The following is a 22,877-nucleotide window of genomic DNA, read 5'->3' as shown; positions in this document are numbered from 1 at the left end:
TATGTACATTATAATAGATTTTCACACGATTGTAAAGTGCCTTCGGAAAGTATTCAGACCCATTGACTTTTTACACATTTAGTTACGTTACAGCCTTATTCTAAAATGGATTAAATAAATAAAAAATCCTCAGCAATCTACACACAGTACCCCATAATGACAAAGCGAAAATATGTTTTTAAAAATTAAAAACTGAAATATCTTACCTACATAACTATTCAGACCTTTTGCTATGAGACTCGAAATTGAGCTCAGTTGCATCTAGTTTAAATGTATCATCCTTGATCTTTCTACCACCTGTGGTAAATTCAATTGATTGGACATGATTTGGAAAGACACACACCTGTCTATATAAAGGTCCCACAGTTGACAGTGCATGTCAGAGCAAAAACCAAGCCATGAGGTCGAAGGAATTGTCCGTAGAGCTCCGAGACAGGATTGTGTCGAGGCACAGATCTGAGGAAGGAACCAAAACATTTCTGCAGCATTGAAGGTCCCCAAGGACACAGTGGCTTCCATCATTCTTAAATGGAAGAAGTTTGGAACTACCAAGACTTCATAGAGCTGGCCGCCCGGCCAAACTGAGCAATCAGGGGAGAAGGGCCTTGGTCAGGGAGGTGACCAAGAACACAATGGTCACTGTTAGAGCTCCAGAGTTCCTCTGTGGAGATGGGAGAACCTTCCAGAAGGACAACCATCTATGCAGCACTCCAGCAAATCAGCCTTTATGGTAAAGTGGCCAGACGGAAGCCACTCCTCAGTAAAAGGCACATGACAACCCACTTGGAGTTTGCCAAAAGGCACCTAAAGACTCTCAGACCATGAGAAACAAGATTCTCTGATCTGGTGAAACCAAGATTGAACTCTTTGGCCGGAATGCCAAGTGTCACGTCTGGAGGAAACCTGGCACCATCCCTACGGTGAAGCATGGTGGCGGCGGCATCATGCTGTGGGGATGTTTTTCAGTGGCAGGGACTGGGAGACTAGTCAGCATTGAGGCAAAGATGAATGGAGCAAAGTACAGAGAGATTCTTGATGAAAACCTGCTCTAGAGCGCTCAGGACCTCAAACTGGGGCGAAGGTTCACCTTCCAACAGCAAAAGAATCCTAAGCACACAGCCAAGACAATGCAGGAGTGGCTTCGGGACAAGTCTCTGAATGTCCTTGAGTGGACTTGAACCCGATCGAACATCTCTGGAGAGACCTGGAAACAGCTGTGCAGTGACGCTCCCCATCCAATCTGACAGAGGATCTGCAGAGAAGAATGGGAGAAACTCCCTAAATATAGATGTACCAAGCTTGTAGCGTTGTATCCAATAAGACTCGAGGCTGTAATCGCTGCCAAAGGTGCTTCGACATATTTTTTGTAAATTAGCAACAATTTTTTTAAAACAGTTTATTCTTTGTCATTATGGGTTATTGTGTGTAGATTGATAAGATTTTAAAAAATATATATGTTTATCCATTTTAGAATAAGGCTGTAACCTGAACAAATGTGGTCTGAATACTTTCCGAAGGCACTGTAAAATCGGTGCGAACTCGGTCAGGACATTACATTCAGAGGTGCTAAGTTCTCTCGGCCAGCAAATGTTATTGGTGTGTCTTAGAGTTAAAAGTATGAGAGTGGAACGTCCTCTTCTAGCAGGAAGTCTTAATACCTCAGTCTTGTTGGCACACAGGAGGCTGGACTCTGGGGCACATTCAGAAATAAATGGATTGGGTAGAACAGAAATGCCTCTGACATGTACCTAGTAATCATGCCTGCTCTATTCATTACATTTGTATCTGCCGTGTTCCCCCTCAGCTGAATGTTGTGGAATATTCTGATAGGAATATCTGTTCTACATACCATATTTCTATCTGATATGTATAGTATCACTTCTGTAACATTTCATACTGCAACACCTTCCGTAAACCCCAACCTCTCTACTTACCTCTGTCGCGCCCAGACTCCTCCTCCGATGACATCCTGACCTATGATGAGATGGCGCTCTACCACCAGCCGGCCAGTCGCAAGCGACCTATTGCCCTGATTGGTCCGCCCAACAGCGGGCAGGACGAGCTGCGGCGGAGGCTGCTGTCAATCCAGCCGGACAGATTCGCCAGCGCCGTGCCACGTAAGTAGACCAATCAGAGCAGGGGATTGGGGGGCGGGGCAAGACTTGTGATGGGAACAAGATCCACTTGTTCTTGTGGGAGGTTCAGTTCGTGGCCTGTTAGGTTTTTATATCTTATTTAAGTGTTGTGATTATTAAACAGACTTTAATTATTAAACAGACTTTAAATAAAGTTTGATGGGGTTTGATAGCTTGAAGTATTGGCAAATTACTACAGCAATTCAATCAGGTAAGGTCGACGTTACCAATACATACAGCTTAGCTTCTACCAAATTCTCATTTATTTTTATGTGTTAACTGTTTATTACAATAGACCAGACAAAAACTTAATTATACATGTATTATACATTTAATATACATTTAATACTACATTTAATATACCAAGTTCTAATTTCAACAATCGTTATCACTCAGATACAACGAGAAGCCCACGGATACACGAGAAGAATGGGAGGGAGTACCACTTTGTGAACCGTCTGGCGTTTGAGACGGACGACGCAGCAGGGAAGTTCATCGAGTCTGGGGAGTATGACAGGAACTTGTACGGCACCAGCAGTGACTCGGTTCGACAGGTCATCAACTCAGGCAGGATCTGTCTGCTGTGCCTGCACACTAAGGTAGGAAACTAAATCTTCATAAGCCCTACATAGCACTTCATAAGCACTACATAGATGCTTCAGAAATCATGTGTAAGTAAGTCATTCTACATAAAGGATGATATGTCCTTACACCTGGTGCTTAGCCCTTGTGCCACATTTTATGTGCATACCATTTTAAGCATCTTTACAGGCCTTATGAATGGTTAATCAAGGCTTTTTAACTCTTAAAAGTTATGTTTAGTTAAAGGGGGACTGTTAACCGCTAGTTGAGAATATGTTGTGGAGGAAATTTCATATCATGTTTTGAAAGCATACTATCTATGCTGCTATTCCTCTATTCTCTATCTCCCTTTTTTCTAATTTTCTCCACTCCTGCTGCTGTTTTCTTTCGTTTTCTCCGTCAGTCACTGCGGGTGCTGTGGTCCAACAACCTCAAGCCCTATGTGATCTTCATCGCTCCTCCCTCTCAGGAGCGGTTGCGCACCCTGCTGGCCAAGGATGGCAAAAACCCAAAGGTACTTATCTCACAAAAAGCCCTTTATCAGCAAGTACCATAGATACATTAATATCCACAGTGAATGTATTACATGAATCACACTTATCATGTTGATTATTATACCTGTGAGAAGCTATAATGAACTATTTATCCTCTGCTGGTACAGTAATAGTTCTGCCTTGAGCTACATCTAGCCAGGATATCTCTAAACCCTGTCCTTCCTGTTTCCCTACATATAGCCAGGATATCTCTATCCCCTGTCCTTCCTTCCTGTTTCCCCACATCTAGCCAGGATATCTCTAAACCCTGTCCTTCCTTCCTGTTTCCCTACATCTAGCCAGGATATCTCTAAACCCTGTCCTTCTTTCCTGTTTCCCTACATCTAGCCAGGATATCTCTAAACCCTGTCCTTCCTTCCTGTTTCCCTACATCTAGCCAGGATATCTCTAAACCCTGTCCTTCCTTCCTGTTTCCCTACATCTAGCCAGGATATCTCTAAACCCTGTCCTTCCTTCCTGTTTCCCTAAATCTATCCAGGATATCTCTAAACCCTGTCCTTCTTTCTTGTTTCCCTACATCTATCCAGGATATCTCTAAACCCTGTCCTTCCTGTTTCCCTACATCTATCCAGGATATCTCTAAACCCTGTCCTTCTTTCCTGTTTCCCTACATCTAGCCAGGATATATCTAAACCCTGTACTTCCTGTTTCCCTACATCTAGCCAGGATATCTCTAAACCCTGTCCTTCCTGTTTCCCTACATCTAGCCAGGATATCTCTATCCCCTGTCCTTCCTTCCTGTTTCCCCACATCTAGCCAGGATATCTCTAAACCCTGTCCTTCCTTCCTGTTTCCCTACATCTAGCCAGGATATCTCTAAACCCTGTCCTTCTTTCCTGTTTCCCTACATCTAGCCAGGATATCTCTAAACCCTGTCCTTCCTTCCTGTTTCCCTACATCTAGCCAGGATATCTCTAAACCCTGTCCTTCCTTCCTGTTTCCCTACATCTAGCCAGGATATCTCTAAACCCTGTCCTTCCTTCCTGTTTCCCTAAATCTATCCAGGATATCTCTAAACCCTGTCCTTCTTTCCTGTTTCCCTAAATCTATCCAGGATATCTCTAAACCCTGTCCTTCTTTCTTGTTTCCCTACATCTATCTATCCAGGATATCTCTAAACCCTGTCCTTCCTGTTTCCCTACATCTATCCAGGATATCTCTAAACCCTGTCCTTCTTTCCTGTTTCCCTACATCTAGCCAGGATATATCTAAACCCTGTACTTCCTGTTTCCCTACATCTAGCCAGGATATCTCTAAACCCTGTCCTTCCTTCATCTAGCCAGGATATCTCTAAACCCTGTCCTTCCTGTTTCCCTACATCTAGCCAGGATATCTCTAAACCCTGTCCTTCCTTCCTGTTTCCCTACATCTAGCCAGGATATCTCTAAACCCTGTCCTTCCTTCCTGTTTCCCTACATCTAGCCAGGATATCTCTAAACCCTGTCCTCCCCTCCTGTTTCCTTGCATCTTGCCAGGATATCTCTTAACCCTGTCCTTCCCTCCTGTTTCCTTGCATCTTGCCAGGATATGTCTAACCCACCGTTTCCCAAACTCTGTCCTGGGGACCCCAAATGGGTGCACTTTTTGTTTTTTTGCCCTAACACGATACAGCTGACTCAAATAATCAAAGCTGTATAGTTCTAGGGCAAAAACCAAAACATGCACCCCTTAGAGTCCCCAGGACTGAGTTTGGGAAACCCTGCTCTAACCCCTGTCCTTCCTTCCTGTTTCCGAACATCTAGCCAGGATATCTCTAAACCCTGTTCTTCCTTCCTGTTTCCCTACATCTAACCAGCATATCTTTAACCCCTGTTCTTCCCTCCTGTGTTTCCCTGCATCTAGCCAGAGGAACTGAAGGAGCTGATGGAGAAGGCCTGGGAGATGGAGCAGGCCTACGGCCACCTGTTTGACACCGCCATCGTTAACAGCGAGCCAGAAACAGCCTTCCACGAGCTGCTACGGCTCATTGACAAGTTGGACACAGAGCCCCAATGGGTACCCTCCTCCTGGTTGTGCTAGGGGTCAGGGGTGAGGGTTCACCCTAGAGGTCAACCCCAGGGAGCCTCATGAATGAGAGTGTGGCCTGGGTCGTGTTCATTAGGCACCAAACGGAAGAAAACAGATTGTAACAGGAAGGGACTACATGGACTCGTCCAATAAGAACCACTTGTTTTCATTTTCAGGGGGAAAAAATAAACATTTCACTACGGTGTACCCTAATGAACATGACCCACAGCTCTGGAAGAATGACCCTAAAAGGAAGAATGGACAATGATCGCTGAGGCCATCGTGGACCCTCGTTGACACAAAATAGAAGGCCCATGCCTTCTCTGACCGAAAGGGTGACTTGTCCTTTAACTAGCCTTCTTATGGTAGGTGGACTTTACATTTACAGGGATGGATACTGTCTTATATATGTGTGTTCTGTCTGTGTTTTTGGGTTTGTGTCAATGTCGTCAACATTCCAGTAGCCTATGCAAAGACATTTATCCGAAACTGTAGAAAACATATTTTCATTTCAAATCTCAATAGTTATTTATGATTGTAAAATGTGTATTTTTTAGAAGAGATGGTAAACAAATGTGGTTTACCATTACCTCAGACCCCAATGTAAGGTATACAACAAGAGAATGCAATGCACAGGAACAATATATCTCAATGGAGGACCAATTTGCTACTATGTAACTTTCTCCCAGAAGTGAGAACCAAAGAGAAGCCGTTTGTATTGTAAATATGGTAAGGTAGTTGCTGTGTATAAACGATAGTACTATGTTGTGTTTCTGCGCTTGTACCCCAAACAGACATCATCAGTAAAGATCACCTTAGTAGCTATTGTCTAGTCAGTGTATCGAGGGGCTTGATTCAATCATTATTGCCGGAGATCTGCGCTATAGCGTGCTTGAAGTTAAGGTCATTTCCTATTGAGTCGACATATGCAACGTTTACTGGGAGTCCAGTCTCCGCAAACACGGGAATGTTGCCTTTAAATTTCAATCGCACTGAACTTCAGCGTTACAGGTTGAAATCAAGCTCCTAGTTAGTCTGACCAGACACTAACAGGTTGAACAATTAGGAGCTGTAGCCTACTTCAACATATCAATTAATCTGACAAACCTTTTTCGTTGGTACTTTATAAGCAGAACTCAAGAAGCCATCTTCAATAAAACTAATATTTCTCTTGAGCACTGCTTCATAATGTTGGACATTAGTTTCAGGTAAATGAATGCTTTTGGAATACAGTTCAGAAATATTAATTGTGTATGCCGAGTTACCAGAACATGACAGTAAGATCAGAATTGGGCTGCATGTGGAAATGCAACCTGATGCACAAATTGTGGCTAAAACATCAAACTCATTTGAGAAAGTGACACTTGAGGAATATACAGAATCTTTATTTGGATGAAGTGCTCTGACACAGGAGGGGTTGCCCTCAGGGTCCAACAGCAGATGGTTACAGCGGGATCAGGTACCTACATGTTAGCCATCCTCCTGTAAAGGGTCAATGCCATAGAAATAGAATGTAATTCTGCTATGTTCAATATAACCCCACTCATATGGGGCCAACATGGAAGGGACTAGCCTCCACAAAGCAGACACTCACACTTCGGGGGAAAAGAACGACCACATGCATTGACTTGAGTGTTCTGGTGAAACCGTAAACTTTACAGAGCCATCTATGTCCTCACCCAATCAGATGGAATGTTGAATACAGTTCACATATGTAAACCATGTTACTTTACTTAATCTATATATTATTCGCTGCTTTAAGTATTCAAAAGATAACTAACGTCAATGCACTAGTGAACTGATGTGATTGCTGTTAGCAGCAAAGTTCTGACTTTGCTGCTAACAGTTTAAACCTCGTAGTTCAATACAGGGATACATCTGGGACATCTCCAATACTGAAAACAAAACATCACCGGTGTACACAAAAACATAACTTTTTTTTAGAACAAGACAACATGAATAAATAGGATGACTAATGGGAATGACGGCATGTCACTCAAACAGCAGGTCCTCGTCGGTTTCCTCCGTCAGCATGTTGGACGGCTCAGCGATGGGGCCCAGCTTGGCCAGACGGATGGCGATCTCCTTCTCAGTCCTCTCCCTCATCTGCTTCTTCTTCTCCTGGATCTTCTTCAGCCTGAGGAGGTGGACACGCCATAGAGATAGTTTGAAGATATAACCTGTTTTAGCATAGACATTGAGGGCTTCCACCATTTAAAGTAGACAACTAGGTGGGGATCCTATTGGTTGGGAGAAATCAGCCAATGATCAGAGCATTGTCTTCTTTAAATAAATGGGCTATGGTTTGTAAATGGCTTTAAGCTACTGTATGTCACCTCCATCTAGCAGCCACAACATTTGGTGCAGGACTCCAGCACTGCAGGTGGCAGTAAATCACCAATATAGCTTGACACTTTTTCCCAAACAAAATAAGAAAATTGACCACTTTAAAATGAAAATAGGCAGCGCCATTGAGGCTGAGGTCACAGATGGCACAGATACAAAGATGAGACCTCTTTCCATCTCTGGACACACCATAGAAACTGAATAAGAATCCTTTATATCTACGAGATACAGACGGTGATACTCTGGTAATATGGGGGTAGAGACAAGGATATGGAGTTGAGGGACACTTAAAAAAATAAAAAGGAGATGAACAGAGGTGAGGAGAGGGATGTGGTCTGGAAATATAACTTACCTGTAGAACTCTTCTCGTTCCCTCTCATCCAGCTCTGTGATGATGTAACTGAGGGTCCGCTCAATACGGGGGATGATTACTGCGGACAGTTCAAATCACATTTTAATCATCTTGCTCTCTTCTGACAGCCATTATTGATATGTGGCGCAGGTTTTGTCATTGTGCGAAAGCAGGCCGGACTCACCATGCTCGATGGCATTCACACGGCGGTTGGTGATCTTGATGGCTTGATCCAGTGTGACGAAGGAAGTCTATCAATCAAACAGTGAGACCATGAGACTTTGTTGTTTAGTGAGACATACATTGCATGTTTTACCACAGTCTTGCAACAGACTTACTTCCTGGGATCATGGTCTTTAGGGCACGCACCAGAAAACGTGAACTTTTTGCAATGGGGAAATGAAAATAAGCTGTTCTTATTGGCCAAGGCCTGGAAAATCCCTTCCTGTTTCATTCTATTTTATTCCATCTACCTGTAAGGAGGCCAACTCCACCAGCAGCTCCACTGCTTTAGCATAGTTCCTCTTCAGCCTGGAGAGCTGCTCTCCTCCCCTGGCCAGACCAGTCAGCTCATAACCTAACAAGTAGAGGATGGAAGGAATACCGTGAGTAGTGACACAAACACCACTACATGTTCAACAGCAGGGCATAGACAAAGCTTCCTTTAAACCTGTTAAAAAAAGAAAATTTTCCCATAAATGCAGCCAAGCCAATATTTGAGATTATTTAATATGTTATAACAAAATTGCCATTTAGAAGGTTTATTCAAAAAGAGTCATGCGTTCATACTCTACCAACTGAGCAACACAGGACCAGATAAGACTACTTACTGTCCCCTCCTTCTTGGTAGAGCTCAAACACAGGTAGAGTGACACCTGTGATGTGAGGGAGAGGAGAATCACACAGGTCAGACATTTAGGAGAGACATGTTGTTCTAAAAAAGTACAGAGAAGATCAGAAGAGCTAACCTGTGTGTATATGTACCTTTAAACAAAACTGGGATCCTTAACATTTTTATAAAATGATTATTTTCTGTGTTATAGCCTAACTAGACGATAGGCTATAAAGGCCTGAGGAAAGTCTGACGAGAAACATATACTGCCCTCCTGGGAGCAGGCCCAAATCCCCGTCATTTCCGCGAAGAAAAGACGGGGGTAAAGAGGACACAGATCAGGCTGCCTTTTGAGAATCTGTAGGCGAGAGAGTAAACGCCCACTGCCTTCCGTTCTACTTGCAATCATTGGAAAATAAAGTGATGACCTACGATTATCCTAACAACAGGACATTAAGAACTGTAATATCTTATGTTTCACCGAGTCATGGCTGAACGACGACACAGATAATATAGAGCTGGAGGGATTTTCAATGCACAGGCAGAACTGGTAAGACGAGGGGTGGGGGTGTGTGTCTTTTTGTCAACAACAGCTGGTGCGCAATGTCTAATATTCAAGAAGTTTTGAGGTATTGATTGCCTGAGGTAGAGTACCTTATGATAAGCTGTAGACCACACTACCTACCAAGAGAGTTCTCATATTATTATTGGGCCGTCTATTTACCACCACAGACCATTGCTGGCACTAAGACCGCTCTCAACCAACTCCATAAGGCCATAAGCAAACAAGAAAATGCTCACCCAGAAGCGGCGCTCCTAGTGGCCGGGGACTTTAATGCAGGGAAACTTAAATCAGTTTTACAAATTTTTACCAGCATGTCACATGTGCAACCAGAGGGGGAAAAAAACTTTTACTTCACACACAGAGATGCATACAAAGCTCTCCCTCGCCCTCCAATTGGCAAATCTGACCATAATTCTATCCTCCTGATTCCTGCTTACAAGCAAAAACTAAAGCAGGAAGTACCAGTGACTCTCTCAATACATTAGTGGTCAGATGACACGGATGCTACACTACAGGACTGTTTTGCTAGCACAGACTGAAATATGTTCTGGGATTCATCCAATGGCATTGAGGAGTACACCACCTCAGTTATCGGCTTCATCAATAAGAGCATCGACGATGTCGTCCCCACAGTGACCGTACGTACACATCCCAACCAGAAGCCATGGATTACAGGCAACATCTGCATCGGACGCCTAGAAGAAATCCTGCTATGCCCTCAGACGAACTAACAAACAAGCAAAGCGTAAATACAGGATAAAGATTGAATCCTACTACACCGGCTCTGACGCTCGTCGGATGTGTCAGGGCTTAAACTATTAAGGACTACAAAGGGAAACCCAGACGCGAGCTGCCTAGTGATGCGAGCCTACCAGACGAGCAAAATGCCTTTTATGCTCGCTTTGAGACAAGCAACACTGAAGTATGCACGAGAGCATCAGCTGTTATGTGTGATAACGCTTTCGGTAGCCGATCTGAGCAAGACCTTTAAACAGGTCAATATTCACAAAGCCGCGGGGCCAGACGGATTACCAGGACGTGTACTCAAAGCATGCACGGACGAACTGGCAAGTGTTTTCACTGACATTTTCAACCTCTCCCTGACCGAGTCTGTAATACCTATGTTTCAAGCAGACCACCATAGTCCCTGTGCCCAAGGAAGAGAAGGTAACCTGCCTAAATGATTACCACCCCGTAGCACTCACGCCTGTAGCCATGAAGTGCTTTTAAAGGCTGGTCATGGCTCACATCAACAGCATCCTCCCGGATAACCTAGACCTACTCCAATTCGCATACCACCCCAACAGATCCACAGATGGTGCAATCTCAATTGCTCTCCACACTGCCCTTTCCCTCCTGGACAAAAGGAACACCTATGTAAGAATGCTGTTCATTGACTACAGCTCAGCGTTCAACACCATAGTGCCCATGAAGCTCATCACTAAGCTAAGGACCCTGGGACTAAACACCTCCTTCTGCAACTGGATCCTGGACTTCCTGACGGGCCGCTCCCAGGTGGTAAGGGTAGGCAACAACACGTCTGCCACGCTGATCCTCAACACTGGGTGTGTACTTAGTCCCCTCCTGTACTCCCTGTTCACCCACGACTCCAACACCATCATTGTTTTCTCCCCAATTTTGTGGTATCCAATTGGTAGTTTCAGTCTTGTCTCATCGCTGCAACTCCCTTACGGACTCGGGAGAGGTGAAGGTCGAGAGCCGTGCGTCCTCCAAAACACAACCCAACCAAGCCGCACTGCTTCTTGACACAATGCCCACTTAACCCGGAAGCTAGCCGCACCAATGTGTCGGAGGAAACACTGTGCACCTGGCGACTGTGTCAGCGTGCTCTGCGCCCGGCCAACCACAGGAGTCGCAAGTGCACGATGGGACAAGGACATCCCTGCCGGCCAAACCCTCCCCTTCCCCGGACGACGCTGGGCCAATTGTGCGCCGCCCCATGGGTCTCCCGGTCGCAGCCGGGAGGCCCTTACCATCATTAAGTTTGCTGACGACACAACAGTGGTAGGCCTGATCACCGACAACGATGAGACAGCCTATAGGGAGGAGGTCAGAGACCTGGCAGTGTGGTGGCAGAATAACAACCTATCCCTCAACGTAACCAAGACTAAGGAGATTATTGTGGACTACAGGAAAAGGAGGACCGAGCACGTCCCCATTCTCATCGACGGGGCTGTAGTGGAGCGGGTTGTTAGTTTCAAGTCCCCACCTCATTTGTTTTGTACACTGCTGCTACTCGCTGTTTATAATATATGCATAGTCACATACCCCCTACCTACATGTACAAATTACCTCTAACCTGTACCCCCGCACACTGACCCGGTACCGGTACCCCCTGTATATAGCCTCTTTGTGTTACTTTTTATTTATTTTTTTACTTTAATTTATTTGGTAAATGTTTTCTTAACTCTTCTTGAACAGCACTGTTGGTTAATCGCTTGTAAGTAAGCATTTCACGGTAAGGTCTACACTTGTTGTATACGGCGCATGTGACAAATAAAGTTTGATTTGACTGTGTGAGAAGTAAGTGTTGCGTCAGACTTATCTCAATATCCTAGCCTCTTCATTGATGATAGGCTCTGCCTTACTGAAGTTGTGAGATACAGCATTCCATTGTGAGATACAACTTTTGATTGCCGATAGATATGCCTAGTGTACGGTTCCGACTGTCTGCCTGGTGGCTGTCCTGCTTATAATATGCCCCTCCCCTCTCTCTGTCTGTCCCTCACTAGATCGCTATGAAAGATGTGTGTTCTCGGAAGTACGGCAACCAATCAGTCTCCTCTGTTCCAAAAATACTGAATCTTAGGAAACGATTCCTAGTGGACACTCAGAAATGGTAGTCGACGTGCAAGGAGTCGAGGAATCAATTATTTTGGAGCCGACTCTCCACTACGTCACTCGTCAGCAGAGAAAGGCAAGCGACAGCAGCGAAGTCCTGTATGACAATACTTTGGGAAGTTAAATGAGAAAGAAATGCAAACTTTGATGTGGAACTGAGATCCAGTAATGGTAGAACAGGTGCAACGCTGAACCGTCTGACTTTGAAAGGGACGCTCTGTGAGACCCAAACCGTTGCACTGAATTCACATGGAATTTTATGAATGAAAAATCGATTTTAAAAAATTGATGTTTATTATTATTTTTTGCCCATTTATAACATCCCTAGTGAGTCCAGAGCTGCTAACCTGCCACGTTGTCTTTCTTCGCCCGAACCTTCACCTTGGCCTTGTTAACATTCTGGATGACAGTGGTGCTGTGGGAACATTAGGAGAATGTTATGAGAGAACATTGACTAAACATTAGACAAACGTCTAAATAAAAAGCATCAAATGCACATCCTCTCACCTGAAGTCGCCAGCAGCAAATTTCGCCTCAGCTAAAGAGAAGGCCGCCTCCCTCATCACTTCGCCCATCAAGGTCTTTGTCTAGAGATAGCGAGAGGAAACGAGAAGGACTGAAGTCAATGTGTCAGGCCCTGATGACATTAGGATCTGTTATACAAAACAATAAACAATAAACTTACTTACAGGGAATTAGACAATGTTTTAAACATAGAAATATAACTACAAGAACAGATATTCCCATTTAAATCAATGGTTGGTGATGGGTAGGCCGGCAGCCATATTGAGTTTACCCTAGCCCTTAATCATGACTCTCAGTTCCATTACACATAAGAGTCATTGGACGAAGGCGTCTTCTCTCGGGAGAGCTTTGTTCTGAACATGAATCGCTTGCGGTTAAATTGATAAACACCTTTTATAGGGTTAGGGTTCCACATTGCCATAACTCTATGTTACAGCACGTGTTTACAGAAGACAGAGGGACAACCTGTGCTAATTAGCTATATAGCATGCGCCGAACACCTGTGTGTAATGGAAGAAGCTCACAGAACGGGACCACATACTTTGAGAACTGATTCACGTTTAGATTGAGTATTGGGCTGTTTTGGCTGCCAGAACCAGCGTACCTCTGAAAATAGCTTTGGACCTTAAGGAGTAACGGCAGGCTCCTTAAGAGTACATCTTGGGCTAACGTGACACATTAGTGTACCATCAAATGTCCATGGTTTTCCCCAGTCTAATATTTTTGTTTCTATGGTTTTAACCCCCCTTGAATTACCTCAATGATCTTGCGGAGGATCTGACGGAAGCGCATGGAGAGAGCATCAGCCTTCTTCTTCAGTAGGTTCCTGCCGGTCTGGGCCCCCTTCAGACGGGCCTTCATGATGGTCTGAGCCCTTCACAGACAAGTCATCAGATGTCAGACAGAGGACTTCCATAATAAATATGAACATTCAGATTTGAATCATAGTAAGTAGGCCTAAGTAAGTTTGACATGGTATAATCTGTGGAGAATATTTTTGGGGAAAGTACAGTAGTCCCATAGACTATATGTAAGGCACATAAAAAGCTCTGTGGTTTGGAAATTATGGCCAGTCATCACATGATTAAAATCTGTCATTGCACCCATTTCATTCATTGAAAGCACTTTTACAAATGGGCTCTGCCTAACAACTAGCTAGAACAGGGATGGGAAATTGATGGGAGTGGGGGCCACAAACTAATCTGAACTCATCATGAGGGGCTGCAGTTGCTCGCAGGTCTGCGTACCCATGTGCATGCTCCCTTTAATTCGCCCCTCCTGGAGGACCTGAGGACTAAAACCATTCCTCAGGACTACCTGGTCTGATAAGTCCTGGTAGTCCCCAGTCGTGCTGCTGATACAGTTTCTGCTGTTTTGCCTGTGGCTTTTGCCTGTTTTGCCTGTTCACAGGACATGCTACCTTGCACAGGGCCTGCGGTATTCAACCCTCTTTTTCCCCTCTACCGCACCTGCTGTCTCGTCTTCTGAATGCTCGGCTATGAAAAGCCAACTGACATGTATTCCTGAGGTGCTGACCTGTTGCACCCTCTACAACCACTGGGATTATTATTATTTGACCCTGCTGGTCATCTATGAACATTTGAACATCTTGGCCATGTTCTGTTATAATCTCCACCCGGCACAGCCAGAAGAGGACAGGCCACCCCCCAGAGCCCGATTCCTCTCTAGGTTTCTTCCTAGGATCCTGCCTTTCTGGGGAGTTTTTCCTTACCACCATGCTTCTACATTGGCATTGCTTGCTGTTTGAGGTTTTAGGCTGGGTTTCTGTATAAGCCCTTTGTGACAACTGATGATGTAACAAAATGTGTAGAATTGCACGAAATTAACTCAAATTGCAGAGAATCTCCTGCAATTCTACACATTTTGCTATAGGGTGAATAGGAAAATGTGCTTTTTTACAGCTAATTAACTACAATTCTACACATTTTGCTATAGGGTGAATAGGAAAATGTGCTTTTTTACAGCTAATTAACTACAATTCTACACATTTTTCCATACAGTGGAGATAAATGCTTGCAGTTTTTAATGATATCTGAGTGAGACTGACAAACAAAATCAAATGAAGGCCCCGTCGGCTGGTAATTCGACCATGATTACTACATTTTGATAGCTGGCGCTGGACTAATTTACTAATCAGAAAAATGTTAGCTGACATGAGCTAATTGCGTGACTGACATAAGAAAAAAATGCTGATTCACAACCACATTTCAAAATTGCACCTTGTGTATTCTGCTATTCGAAATATATACATGACCAAAAGTATGTGGACACCTGCTTGTAGAACAACGGGTGTAGAACATCTCATTCCAAAATCATGGGCATTAATATGGAGTTGGTCCCCGCTTTGCTGCTATAACAGACTCCACTCTTCTGGGAAAGCTTTCCACTAGATGTTGGAACATTGCTGCGGGGACTTGCTACAAGAGCATTAGTGAGTTCGGGCGAGCTTTACAACACTCCAGCAGACACTTGGCATTGCGCATGGTGATCTTAGGCTTGTGTGCAGCTGCTCAGCCATGGAAACCCCTTTCACGAAGCTCCGAGGAACAGTTCTTATGCTGACTGCTTCTTTTTATTTAACCAGACAAGTCAGTTAAGAACAAATTCTATTTTCAATGATGGCATAGGAACAGTGGGTTAACAACAGACTTTTACCTTGTCAACTCGGGGATTCGAACTTGCAACCTTTCGGTTACTAGTCCAACGCTCTAACCACTAGGCTACCTGCCGGAATTCGGTAGTGAGTGTTGGAACCGAGGACAGACGATTTCGCGGCTGAGCCGTGGTTGCTTCTATTAGTTTCCACTTCACAATAACAGCACTTAAAGCTGACCAGGGCAGAAATGTGACTTGTTAGAAAGGGCATAGTATGACAGTGCCAGGTTGTAAGTGTGAGCTCTTCAGTAAGGCCATTCTACTGTCAACGTTTGTCTATGGAGATTGCATGGCTGTGTGCTCGATTGTATACACCTGTCAGCAACGGGTGTGGCTGAAATAGCCGAATCCACTCATTTGAAGGGGTGTCCACATACATATGTGTATATATAGTGGGTTTTTTTTGTTATTAATGATCCGAGAGTCTTCGAAAGGGGGTTGGTAATCTCTGAGCTAGAAGGCGATGTAGATTCATATAAAATTGGGGAGCATAAAATCGCAAACCTAGCTAGATTGCTAGGATTATTTAGAAATGTCAAACATGCTAACTAGCTACTTAGCTAGCTAACGTTACTTACATTCTAGAGGGGAATACGTCGATCCTCTCTTTTCCTGACATCTTGTTCTTTGGCTGCAAACAGTCTTCTGTACTTCAATTCCGTCTGGATGACGAGACAGCTAACAGATATCTCTAATAATAAAGAAAAGCTATTGCACAATTTTTATTACACCTTGAGTATGACAGATTTGTAACCGATGTCGTGATCTTCACGATATTCTAGTGCGAAAATACATCAGCTGGTTAGAAGTCATGTGACTGTGTTGTTAACAGCTATTGCGCTTGCGCCTGTCAACCCAGGCGCTTTCTCTTCCGGGTCGAAAAATGAGCGCACAGATGAATTTGAAGTTGAAGCAATTGGGCCCAATTCGCTAGCTACGTATTTGGAAAAAAAACAAATACAGGACATTACACCATATTGTTCCGTAACTATACGATACAGGTGAGACGTCTACTCCAGTCACCGCGAACAAAACAGCTGTTTGCCGGGGTTGTGAAGAGTTAATTTGCTAGTTAGGTGCATGTGCGCTAATGTAATCACGTTAAGCTGGGTTACTTTATGGCAATACAGTAAGAGGATATCTATCTGTCAACTCATTCTTGTCAGTGTAAAAATATGTGCTATGGCAATTGAGTGCAGTTAGAGATATCTGCTGTGAGAACATACAGGTGTGATCAATGTGGATTCGTTGACGTCTAGAGATTTGAAGAGTTGAAGGGGAGGAGTTTTTTGGACATGGAGGTATGATCAGGTAACGCTAGACTTAAATATCAGAACAAAATGTAATCTCTGTCATGGAACTATCCTTGTAGCGTACTAAACCACACGGTGAAGGAAGTGTGTTATAAACTTCACCAGAGTGGAGCAGAGACCCAGCTTTGTGGAATTTTTGCTCTTGACTACAGTGATTCGCCCAAAGTACATTTTATTTTACCTTTATTTTATCAGGGAGGCATGTTGAGACCAAGGTCTATTTTACAGATTACCTCTGAATTACAGAAAATATAAATATATTGAACAAAAATGTAAACATGTAAAGTGTTTCATGAGAGGAAATAAAATATCCCAGAAATGTTCCATGCCACGAAAAGCTTATTTCAAATGTTGTGCACAATTTGTTTTACATCCCTGTTAGTGAGCGTTTCTCCTTTGCTAATATAATCCATCCACCTGACAGGTGTGGCATATCAAGAAGCTGATTAAACAGCATTATCATTACACAGGTGCACCTTGTGCTGGGGACCACTCTAAAATGTGCAGTTTTGTCACACAACCCAATGCCACAGATGTCAAGTTTTGAGGGAGTGTGCAATTGGACTGCAGGAATGTCCACCAGAGCTGTTGAATGTTAATTTCTCTACCACAAGCCACCTCAAATGTTGTTTTAGAGAATTTGGTGGTATGTCCAACCGGCCTCACAACCACAGACCATGTGTAACCACTCCAGCCCTGGACTTCAACATCCGGCTTCTTCACCTGCAGGATCGTCTGAGACCAGCAACCCAGACAGCTGATGAAACTGGGTTTGCACAACCAAAGAATTTCTGCACAACTGTCAGAAACGTCTCATGAAAGCTCATTTGCGTGCTTGTCGTCCTCACCAGGGTCTCGACCTGACTGCAGTTCGGCGTCGTAACCGACATCATTGGGCAAATGCTCACAGGCACGCTGGAGAAGTATGCTCTTTACGGATAAATCCCAGTTTCAGCATGTATGGCATCGTTTGGGCGAGCGGTTTGCTGACATCAACGTTGTGAACATGCCCCATGATGATGGTATGGGCAGATAAAAGCTCCGGACCACAAACACAATTGCATTTTATCAATGGCAATTTGAATGCACAGAGATACTGAGGTCCCATTGTTGTCATTCATCCGCCGCCATCACCATGTTTCAGCATGATGCATGGCCCAATGTCTGTACACAATTCCTGGAACTGAAAATGTCCCAGTTCTTCCATGGCCTGCATACTCAGACATGTTTGGGATCAACGTGTACAACACCGCGTTCCAGTTCCCACCAATATCCAGCAACTTCGTACAGCCATTTTATTTTTTTCATTTAACTAGGCAAGTCCGTTAATAAGAACAAATTCTTATTTACAATGACGGCCTACCGGGGAACAGTGTGCTAACTGCCTTGTTCAAGGGCAGAACAACAGATATTTTTAACTTGTCAGCTCGGGGATTCGATCCAGCAACCTTTCGGTTACTGGCCCAACGCTCTAACCACTAGGCTACCTGTGTGGGACTACATTCCCACAGGGCACAATCAACAGCCTGATCAACTCTATGCGAAGGAGATGTGTCACACTGCATGAGTCAAATGGTGGTCACACTGACTGGTTTTCTGAGCCACACCCCTACTTCTTTTGTTATCTGTGACCAACAGAAGCATATCTGTATTCCCAGTCATGTGAAATCCATAGATTAAGACCTAATTAATTAATTTAAATTGACTGATTTCTTCATATGAACTGTAACTCAGTAAAATCTTTAATTGTTGCATGTTGCGTTTTATAGTGTACTTCCAAGACTAAAGATCAGACTGACATTTTTACACTTTTACTGTAACCAATAATTATTGACAAAAGATCAATTATAATTAGTAAATAATAAGAATGTAGCTATTCCATGTATTATCCTATCTGATGTGACTGTCCAACCAAATGTACGTCCCATTGATCTTTTATTCAGTTGCTAGAGTTTCATCAAAGCCTGTTTAAAAACCCATTGTAAGTAAATGGAATAGCATATCTCAACATTTAAAATGTCTCTGGTTTCATTATATTTACCTCAATGCTACTGTTTCCCTCCCAGCGATGCTGAACCTTAGCTGTAGGTTCTACCAGCACCGGTTCCCTGAGGTGGAGGATGTGCTGATGGGGAACGTGTGCTCCATCACCGAGATGGGCGCCTACGTCAGTCTGCTGGAGTACAACAACATTGAGGGCATGATCCTGCTGAGCGAGTTGCCACGCCAACGTATCCGCTCCATCAACAAGCTCATTAGGATCAGTCGCAATGAGTGTGTGGTGGTCATCCGAGTGGACAAAGAGAAGGGTGAGGTGGGGTTTGAGTGGGTCTGGTCGGTGAAATAAAGATTGTGTGTGTACGTACACATCTTGTTAATTTTGGTCAGTCAAAAACATCTCTGATATTTGTCAATGTCAACTCTCCGCAGGGTAGAGTCATCAAAGAGAAGAGTTTCGCCAGAGGAGGCTATCAAATGTGGAGACAAATTCACCAAATCTAAAGCCGTAAGTCAGGTTGACCGCCGGCACTCAGCCACGTGCCGGAGGATGCTGTAATGTACAAACTCTATCATTCTCTTCCAACAAAGTCATAAACTCTCAGACGATTGTGTACCCTGTTCCCAGATGTGTTTGTGCAGTGTAGATGGATAAGAGCGTCTGCTAAATGACTTAAATGTAAATGTAAATGTAGCCTACTGCGATGGTGGTTAGGATGTGTCGTGGAAATTCTAACCAGAAAGGAAGAGACTGTAGATTCTTCAAACAACAACTTTTTAATTATAAGATTTGCAAATCCCTGAGCTGGTTAACAATCCACTCAACAACAGTGCAGAGTTAAGGGCCCTTCAAACAAGAGTTGGGTCTCAGCCTTTATAGGGAAATACAACCTCTGTCTACGTGACAGTTTAGCGGGTGTGTGAGATCATGGTGGGATCATAGCGTGCAAACAGGTGATAATGCCAGTGTTGTTACTCAATTCTGCTGATAAAATTGTTGTTGCTGCTCAAGCTAGCTGTTCTCGTCATATCTCCACACAGATGTGCCATTGGAAAGATACGGAAAAACAGGATGGACCAAAAACTGGTCACTCTCAGAGGCTCTTTGTCTTTGGCCATGTGACCAAGTTACTCAGAAACAAGAGAGGAAAAACACTGGCTTCTTCTAACATGAGAGAAACAGACAGTGGAAATGTACAGCTTTAAGGCTTATACAGCACATGTGTGTAACAGAGTTTGTAATTTTGCCACGATCGATGACAATGACCAAAGGAGTTGGCAAGATGGCACAAACAGGGCCCCTATTCACAAAGTGTCTCAGAGTAGGAATCCTGATTATAGGATCAGTTTTTCCTTTTAAATCATAATGAATGGACAGGGGGGGCACCTGTTCCTAAATCGGCACTCCTACTCTGAGTCGCTTTATGAAATCGGGCCTAGATCTGGGACCAGGCTAACATGAGTATTCCCCTCTTGACCAGAAGGGATATGGAGTGTAAATATCTTAGGCGTGGCAGGTGTACAGTATTCTTCATCACGTGGCTGAGGTGCTGGAGTACACTAAAGACCTGCAGCTGGAGAGTCTGTTCACACGCACGGCCTGGGTGTTTGATGAGAAGCACAAGCGTCCGGGAGTCGGTGCTTACAACGTCTTCAAACAGGCTGTATTGTATCGTGACTCTTCCTATAACCTTTTCACATGACTGAGCCAAACTGTACTAGGCTGGCCTGGTTACACATCCACCATAGTAACTGGAACCTGGCTGGAAAGGACAATGTGAAAAGAGAATATGGAAGCCAGCAGAATGTGTTTTTGGATCTGCCCTAGAGTGGGAATCAGACAACGAGACTAAGATCTGTCATTCTTAGGGTGCGTTCATAAATTCCCAGAGACCCTGCCATTCTGGATGGGCTGGATCTGACAGAGGAGGAGAGGGCCGTGCTCATCGACAACATTAACAGGCGACTCACTCCACAGGCGGTCAAAATCAGAGCAGGTCCGAGACCACCGCACAATCAACAATAAGATACACTACATACACGTTACAGAGGATCAGAGGGGGGAGGAGGCCTGTACATGGCATGGATCCTGTTTTTCAGTAAAGGAGGCCTGTACATTGCAGAGATAAAGTGAACTATATAAAAATATTCCAAGGTAAAAGCAGATAAGCATGTTAAGGTTGCAGCAGGACTCATACTGCAACGTGTTTCAACCCAACAGGTCTGCCTCAGGCAGTGCTCATTCCCTACCTTAGGAAGCCTTGTTGGGTTGGTATTTCCACATTTGATGTTTAAAATATCATTTTACTACACCAATATGGAAATTGATTTTAACTCCAGTGTGGCGTGTTGAACTCGTCTGAAGTGTTGAACTGGAAACATGGTGGCTTGGCACCGTAGTTATTTTAACAATACATTTGTACCATCTTCCTAGCAGACATTGAGGTGGCATGCTATGGGTATGAGGGTATCGACGCAGTAAAAGACGCCCTGAGGGTGGGGCTTAGCTGCTCGACAGAAGCCATGCCAATCAAGGTAAGTTGCATCAAGGAGCTCTCGTACCCTATCAAGCATGTGGCTGTGCCCGTGTCAACCCCATAGAAGTATAATCTATTTCATGTCATTCTTTCTGTGGTCGACCGCAACTTTCTTGACAGTGTTCAATGACCGCTCGAGTGCTTTCTCCTCCTAGATGAATGTGATAGCGCCGCCACGCTACGTGATGACCACGACCACTCTGGAGCGCACTGAGGGCCTGTCGGTTCTCTACCAGGCCATGGCGGCCATCAAAGAGAGGGTCGAGGAGAAGAGGTGCGTTTTTAACATCCAGATGGAGGTGAGACAGAGGATACCGTTACAGTAGATAGTTGGCTGGGAAAACGATGGAGAGATGGGTGATCAGTAGTGTGAGGGAATGCCAAAGTACTATGTGGAAGGTGGTTTCTCTCTCTGAGGCCACTTCTCATGAAGTGAATGTGTCATGTCCAACTATGTAAATAAAATACACTTGACTTTTGTACCGTCTTACTAGCACTGGTTTTACAGTTAGCGGCTTAAGGTTTTACTTACAATTATATGTTTGTTTTTACCCACCTTAGTTGAATGCACTGATTATAAGTGGCTCTGGAGAAGAGCATCTGCTAAATGTGTAAATGTGGTGACGGACATGGACGAGACAGCTGGAAAGGCTAGAGCGGGAGAACGCAGAGGTGGATGGAGACGACGAGGATGGAGATGGAGGCTAAGCAGAGGACTAGTCCGTCAGCCCTGAGAGAAGGGATGTTGGGAAGACAAGAGAGGATAGGCAGATCTGGCCATAGTCACATTGTCCAACAGATGTGTAACTCTCATATTCCAAAAACAGGGGTATTCAATTGCAAATGTCCCTGTCAATTAAGAGAGGTTTCTCAGAAAATGGAAACATGTATCACTATCCACTCAGGTCTAGAAATAGACAGAATGAAATGTTAAGGCAAACTATACTAGTAAGTAACCATTTTACAGTACCAACACCTATTTGGATCAATTATACCCATATATGCAGAAAACTGTCTACAAGCATTGGCCTTTTACTTCTTGCCCCAGTGTCTTCAGTATCCATGGTGATTGGCCTCTTGCTGGTCACAGGAAGTGATGCGTGTAGAAGGAAGAGGTATAATAGGCTGTTGTGTGTCTGGTTTGTGGGACTTGTGCTCTTCCAGTACTATGTATTTTGACATCAATAAAGTTCTGATCAATGACTTTGTTGGCAACTATGTGGAGTTTGGTATCAATTGCTAGCCTGGGTACCAGTCTGTTTAGCTAACATTTACCCTTTGTATTCCCTGTCATATACCAAATGTTTAGCTTGGCAAGGAGCGGAATGATAACCAAAAAGACTGGTACCCAGACTAATCCAGATTGTGTAGAATAGGGAATCACATTCACATTATATTGCATCAAATTTAACAAGCCCCCTAGTTTAAAGTGCTTGTACCATGTCTCCATGGCACACAGTGGTTCTTTATACTACACTGCCAGAGCTGGTCAAATAAATTCAGTCTTCCTTACTGTTGGTGTCCATAGTTTTTACTCTGAAAATTAGAACCTATGAAAGATTTTCTTCCCAGAGGATCAATACAGCTGCATTA

At 44.0% G+C, this 22,877-nt stretch overlaps 3 protein-coding genes across 4 annotated transcripts in view; 2 read left to right on the top strand and 1 right to left on the bottom strand.

Annotated features, from left to right (window-relative positions):
- The window catches only part of LOC139582569 (protein PALS1-like), a 39,629-nt gene extending 33,176 nt beyond the window's left edge, over positions 1 to 6,453 (top strand). For both annotated transcript variants that reach the window (XM_071412692.1, XM_071412691.1), the window contains exons 11-14: positions 1,950 to 2,117; positions 2,532 to 2,734; positions 3,121 to 3,231; positions 5,114 to 6,453. In XM_071412692.1, coding sequence (XP_071268793.1) covers positions 1,950 to 2,117; positions 2,532 to 2,734; positions 3,121 to 3,231; positions 5,114 to 5,290 — 659 coding nt within the window. In that variant the 3' untranslated portion in view covers positions 5,291 to 6,453. The remainder of the gene's footprint in view (positions 1 to 1,949; positions 2,118 to 2,531; positions 2,735 to 3,120; positions 3,232 to 5,113) is intronic.
- Positions 6,454 to 6,647: 194 nt separating this feature from the next.
- On the bottom strand, positions 6,648 to 16,609 carry LOC139582570 (V-type proton ATPase subunit D-like). The gene is made up of 9 exons (XM_071412694.1): positions 16,015 to 16,609; positions 13,517 to 13,634; positions 12,743 to 12,822; positions 12,583 to 12,650; positions 8,807 to 8,851; positions 8,450 to 8,553; positions 8,161 to 8,227; positions 7,977 to 8,055; positions 6,648 to 7,415 (listed from the first exon to the last, which is right to left on the bottom strand). Exons 1-9 carry the CDS (start codon positions 16,053 to 16,055, stop codon positions 7,271 to 7,273), a joined length of 747 nt encoding a protein of 248 aa, XP_071268795.1. The 5' UTR covers positions 16,056 to 16,609; the 3' UTR covers positions 6,648 to 7,270.
- Positions 16,610 to 18,817: 2,208 nt separating this feature from the next.
- On the top strand, positions 18,818 to 22,487 carry LOC139583869 (eukaryotic translation initiation factor 2 subunit 1-like). Its single transcript, XM_071415415.1, has 6 exons — positions 18,818 to 19,063; positions 20,256 to 20,416; positions 20,638 to 20,744; positions 21,185 to 21,282; positions 21,440 to 21,583; positions 21,846 to 22,487. The coding sequence occupies exons 1-6, from the start codon at positions 18,818 to 18,820 to the stop codon at positions 21,897 to 21,899; spliced, it is 810 nt and encodes a 269-aa protein (XP_071271516.1). The 3' UTR covers positions 21,900 to 22,487.
- Positions 22,488 to 22,877: the final 390 nt, after the last annotated feature.

The sequence above is a fragment of the Salvelinus alpinus genome, chromosome 8 (assembly GCF_045679555.1).
Source record: "Salvelinus alpinus chromosome 8, SLU_Salpinus.1, whole genome shotgun sequence".
Lineage (NCBI taxonomy): Eukaryota > Metazoa > Chordata > Actinopteri > Salmoniformes > Salmonidae > Salvelinus > Salvelinus alpinus.
The sequence above is the reverse complement of the archived record's forward strand: the minus strand, read 5'-3'. Positions and strand labels throughout refer to the sequence as shown.

What these genes read in the sequence shown, in the direction of transcription:
- LOC139582570 (XM_071412694.1), bottom strand. Translation starts at nt 16,055, where the DNA reads ATGTCAGGAAAAGAGAGGATCGACGTATTCCCCTCTAGAAT. An exon ending in GACGTATTCCCCTCTAGAAT is followed by an intron (nt 13,635 to 16,014) that starts GTAAGTAACGTT and finishes TTGTCTGTGAAG; the next exon opens with GGCTCAGACCATCATGAAGG. An exon ending in TTTGCTGCTGGCGACTTCAG is followed by an intron (nt 12,651 to 12,742) that starts GTGAGAGGATGT and finishes ATGTTCCCACAG; the next exon opens with CACCACTGTCATCCAGAATG.
- LOC139583869 (XM_071415415.1), top strand. Translation starts at nt 18,818, where the DNA reads ATGCTGAACCTTAGCTGTAGGTTCTACCAGCACCGGTTCCCTGAGGTG. An exon ending in GGCGGTCAAAATCAGAGCAG is followed by an intron (nt 20,745 to 21,184) that starts GTCCGAGACCAC and finishes TCTTCCTAGCAG; the next exon opens with ACATTGAGGTGGCATGCTAT. An exon ending in TTTTTAACATCCAGATGGAG is followed by an intron (nt 21,584 to 21,845) that starts GTGAGACAGAGG and finishes TACCCACCTTAG; the next exon opens with TTGAATGCACTGATTATAAG.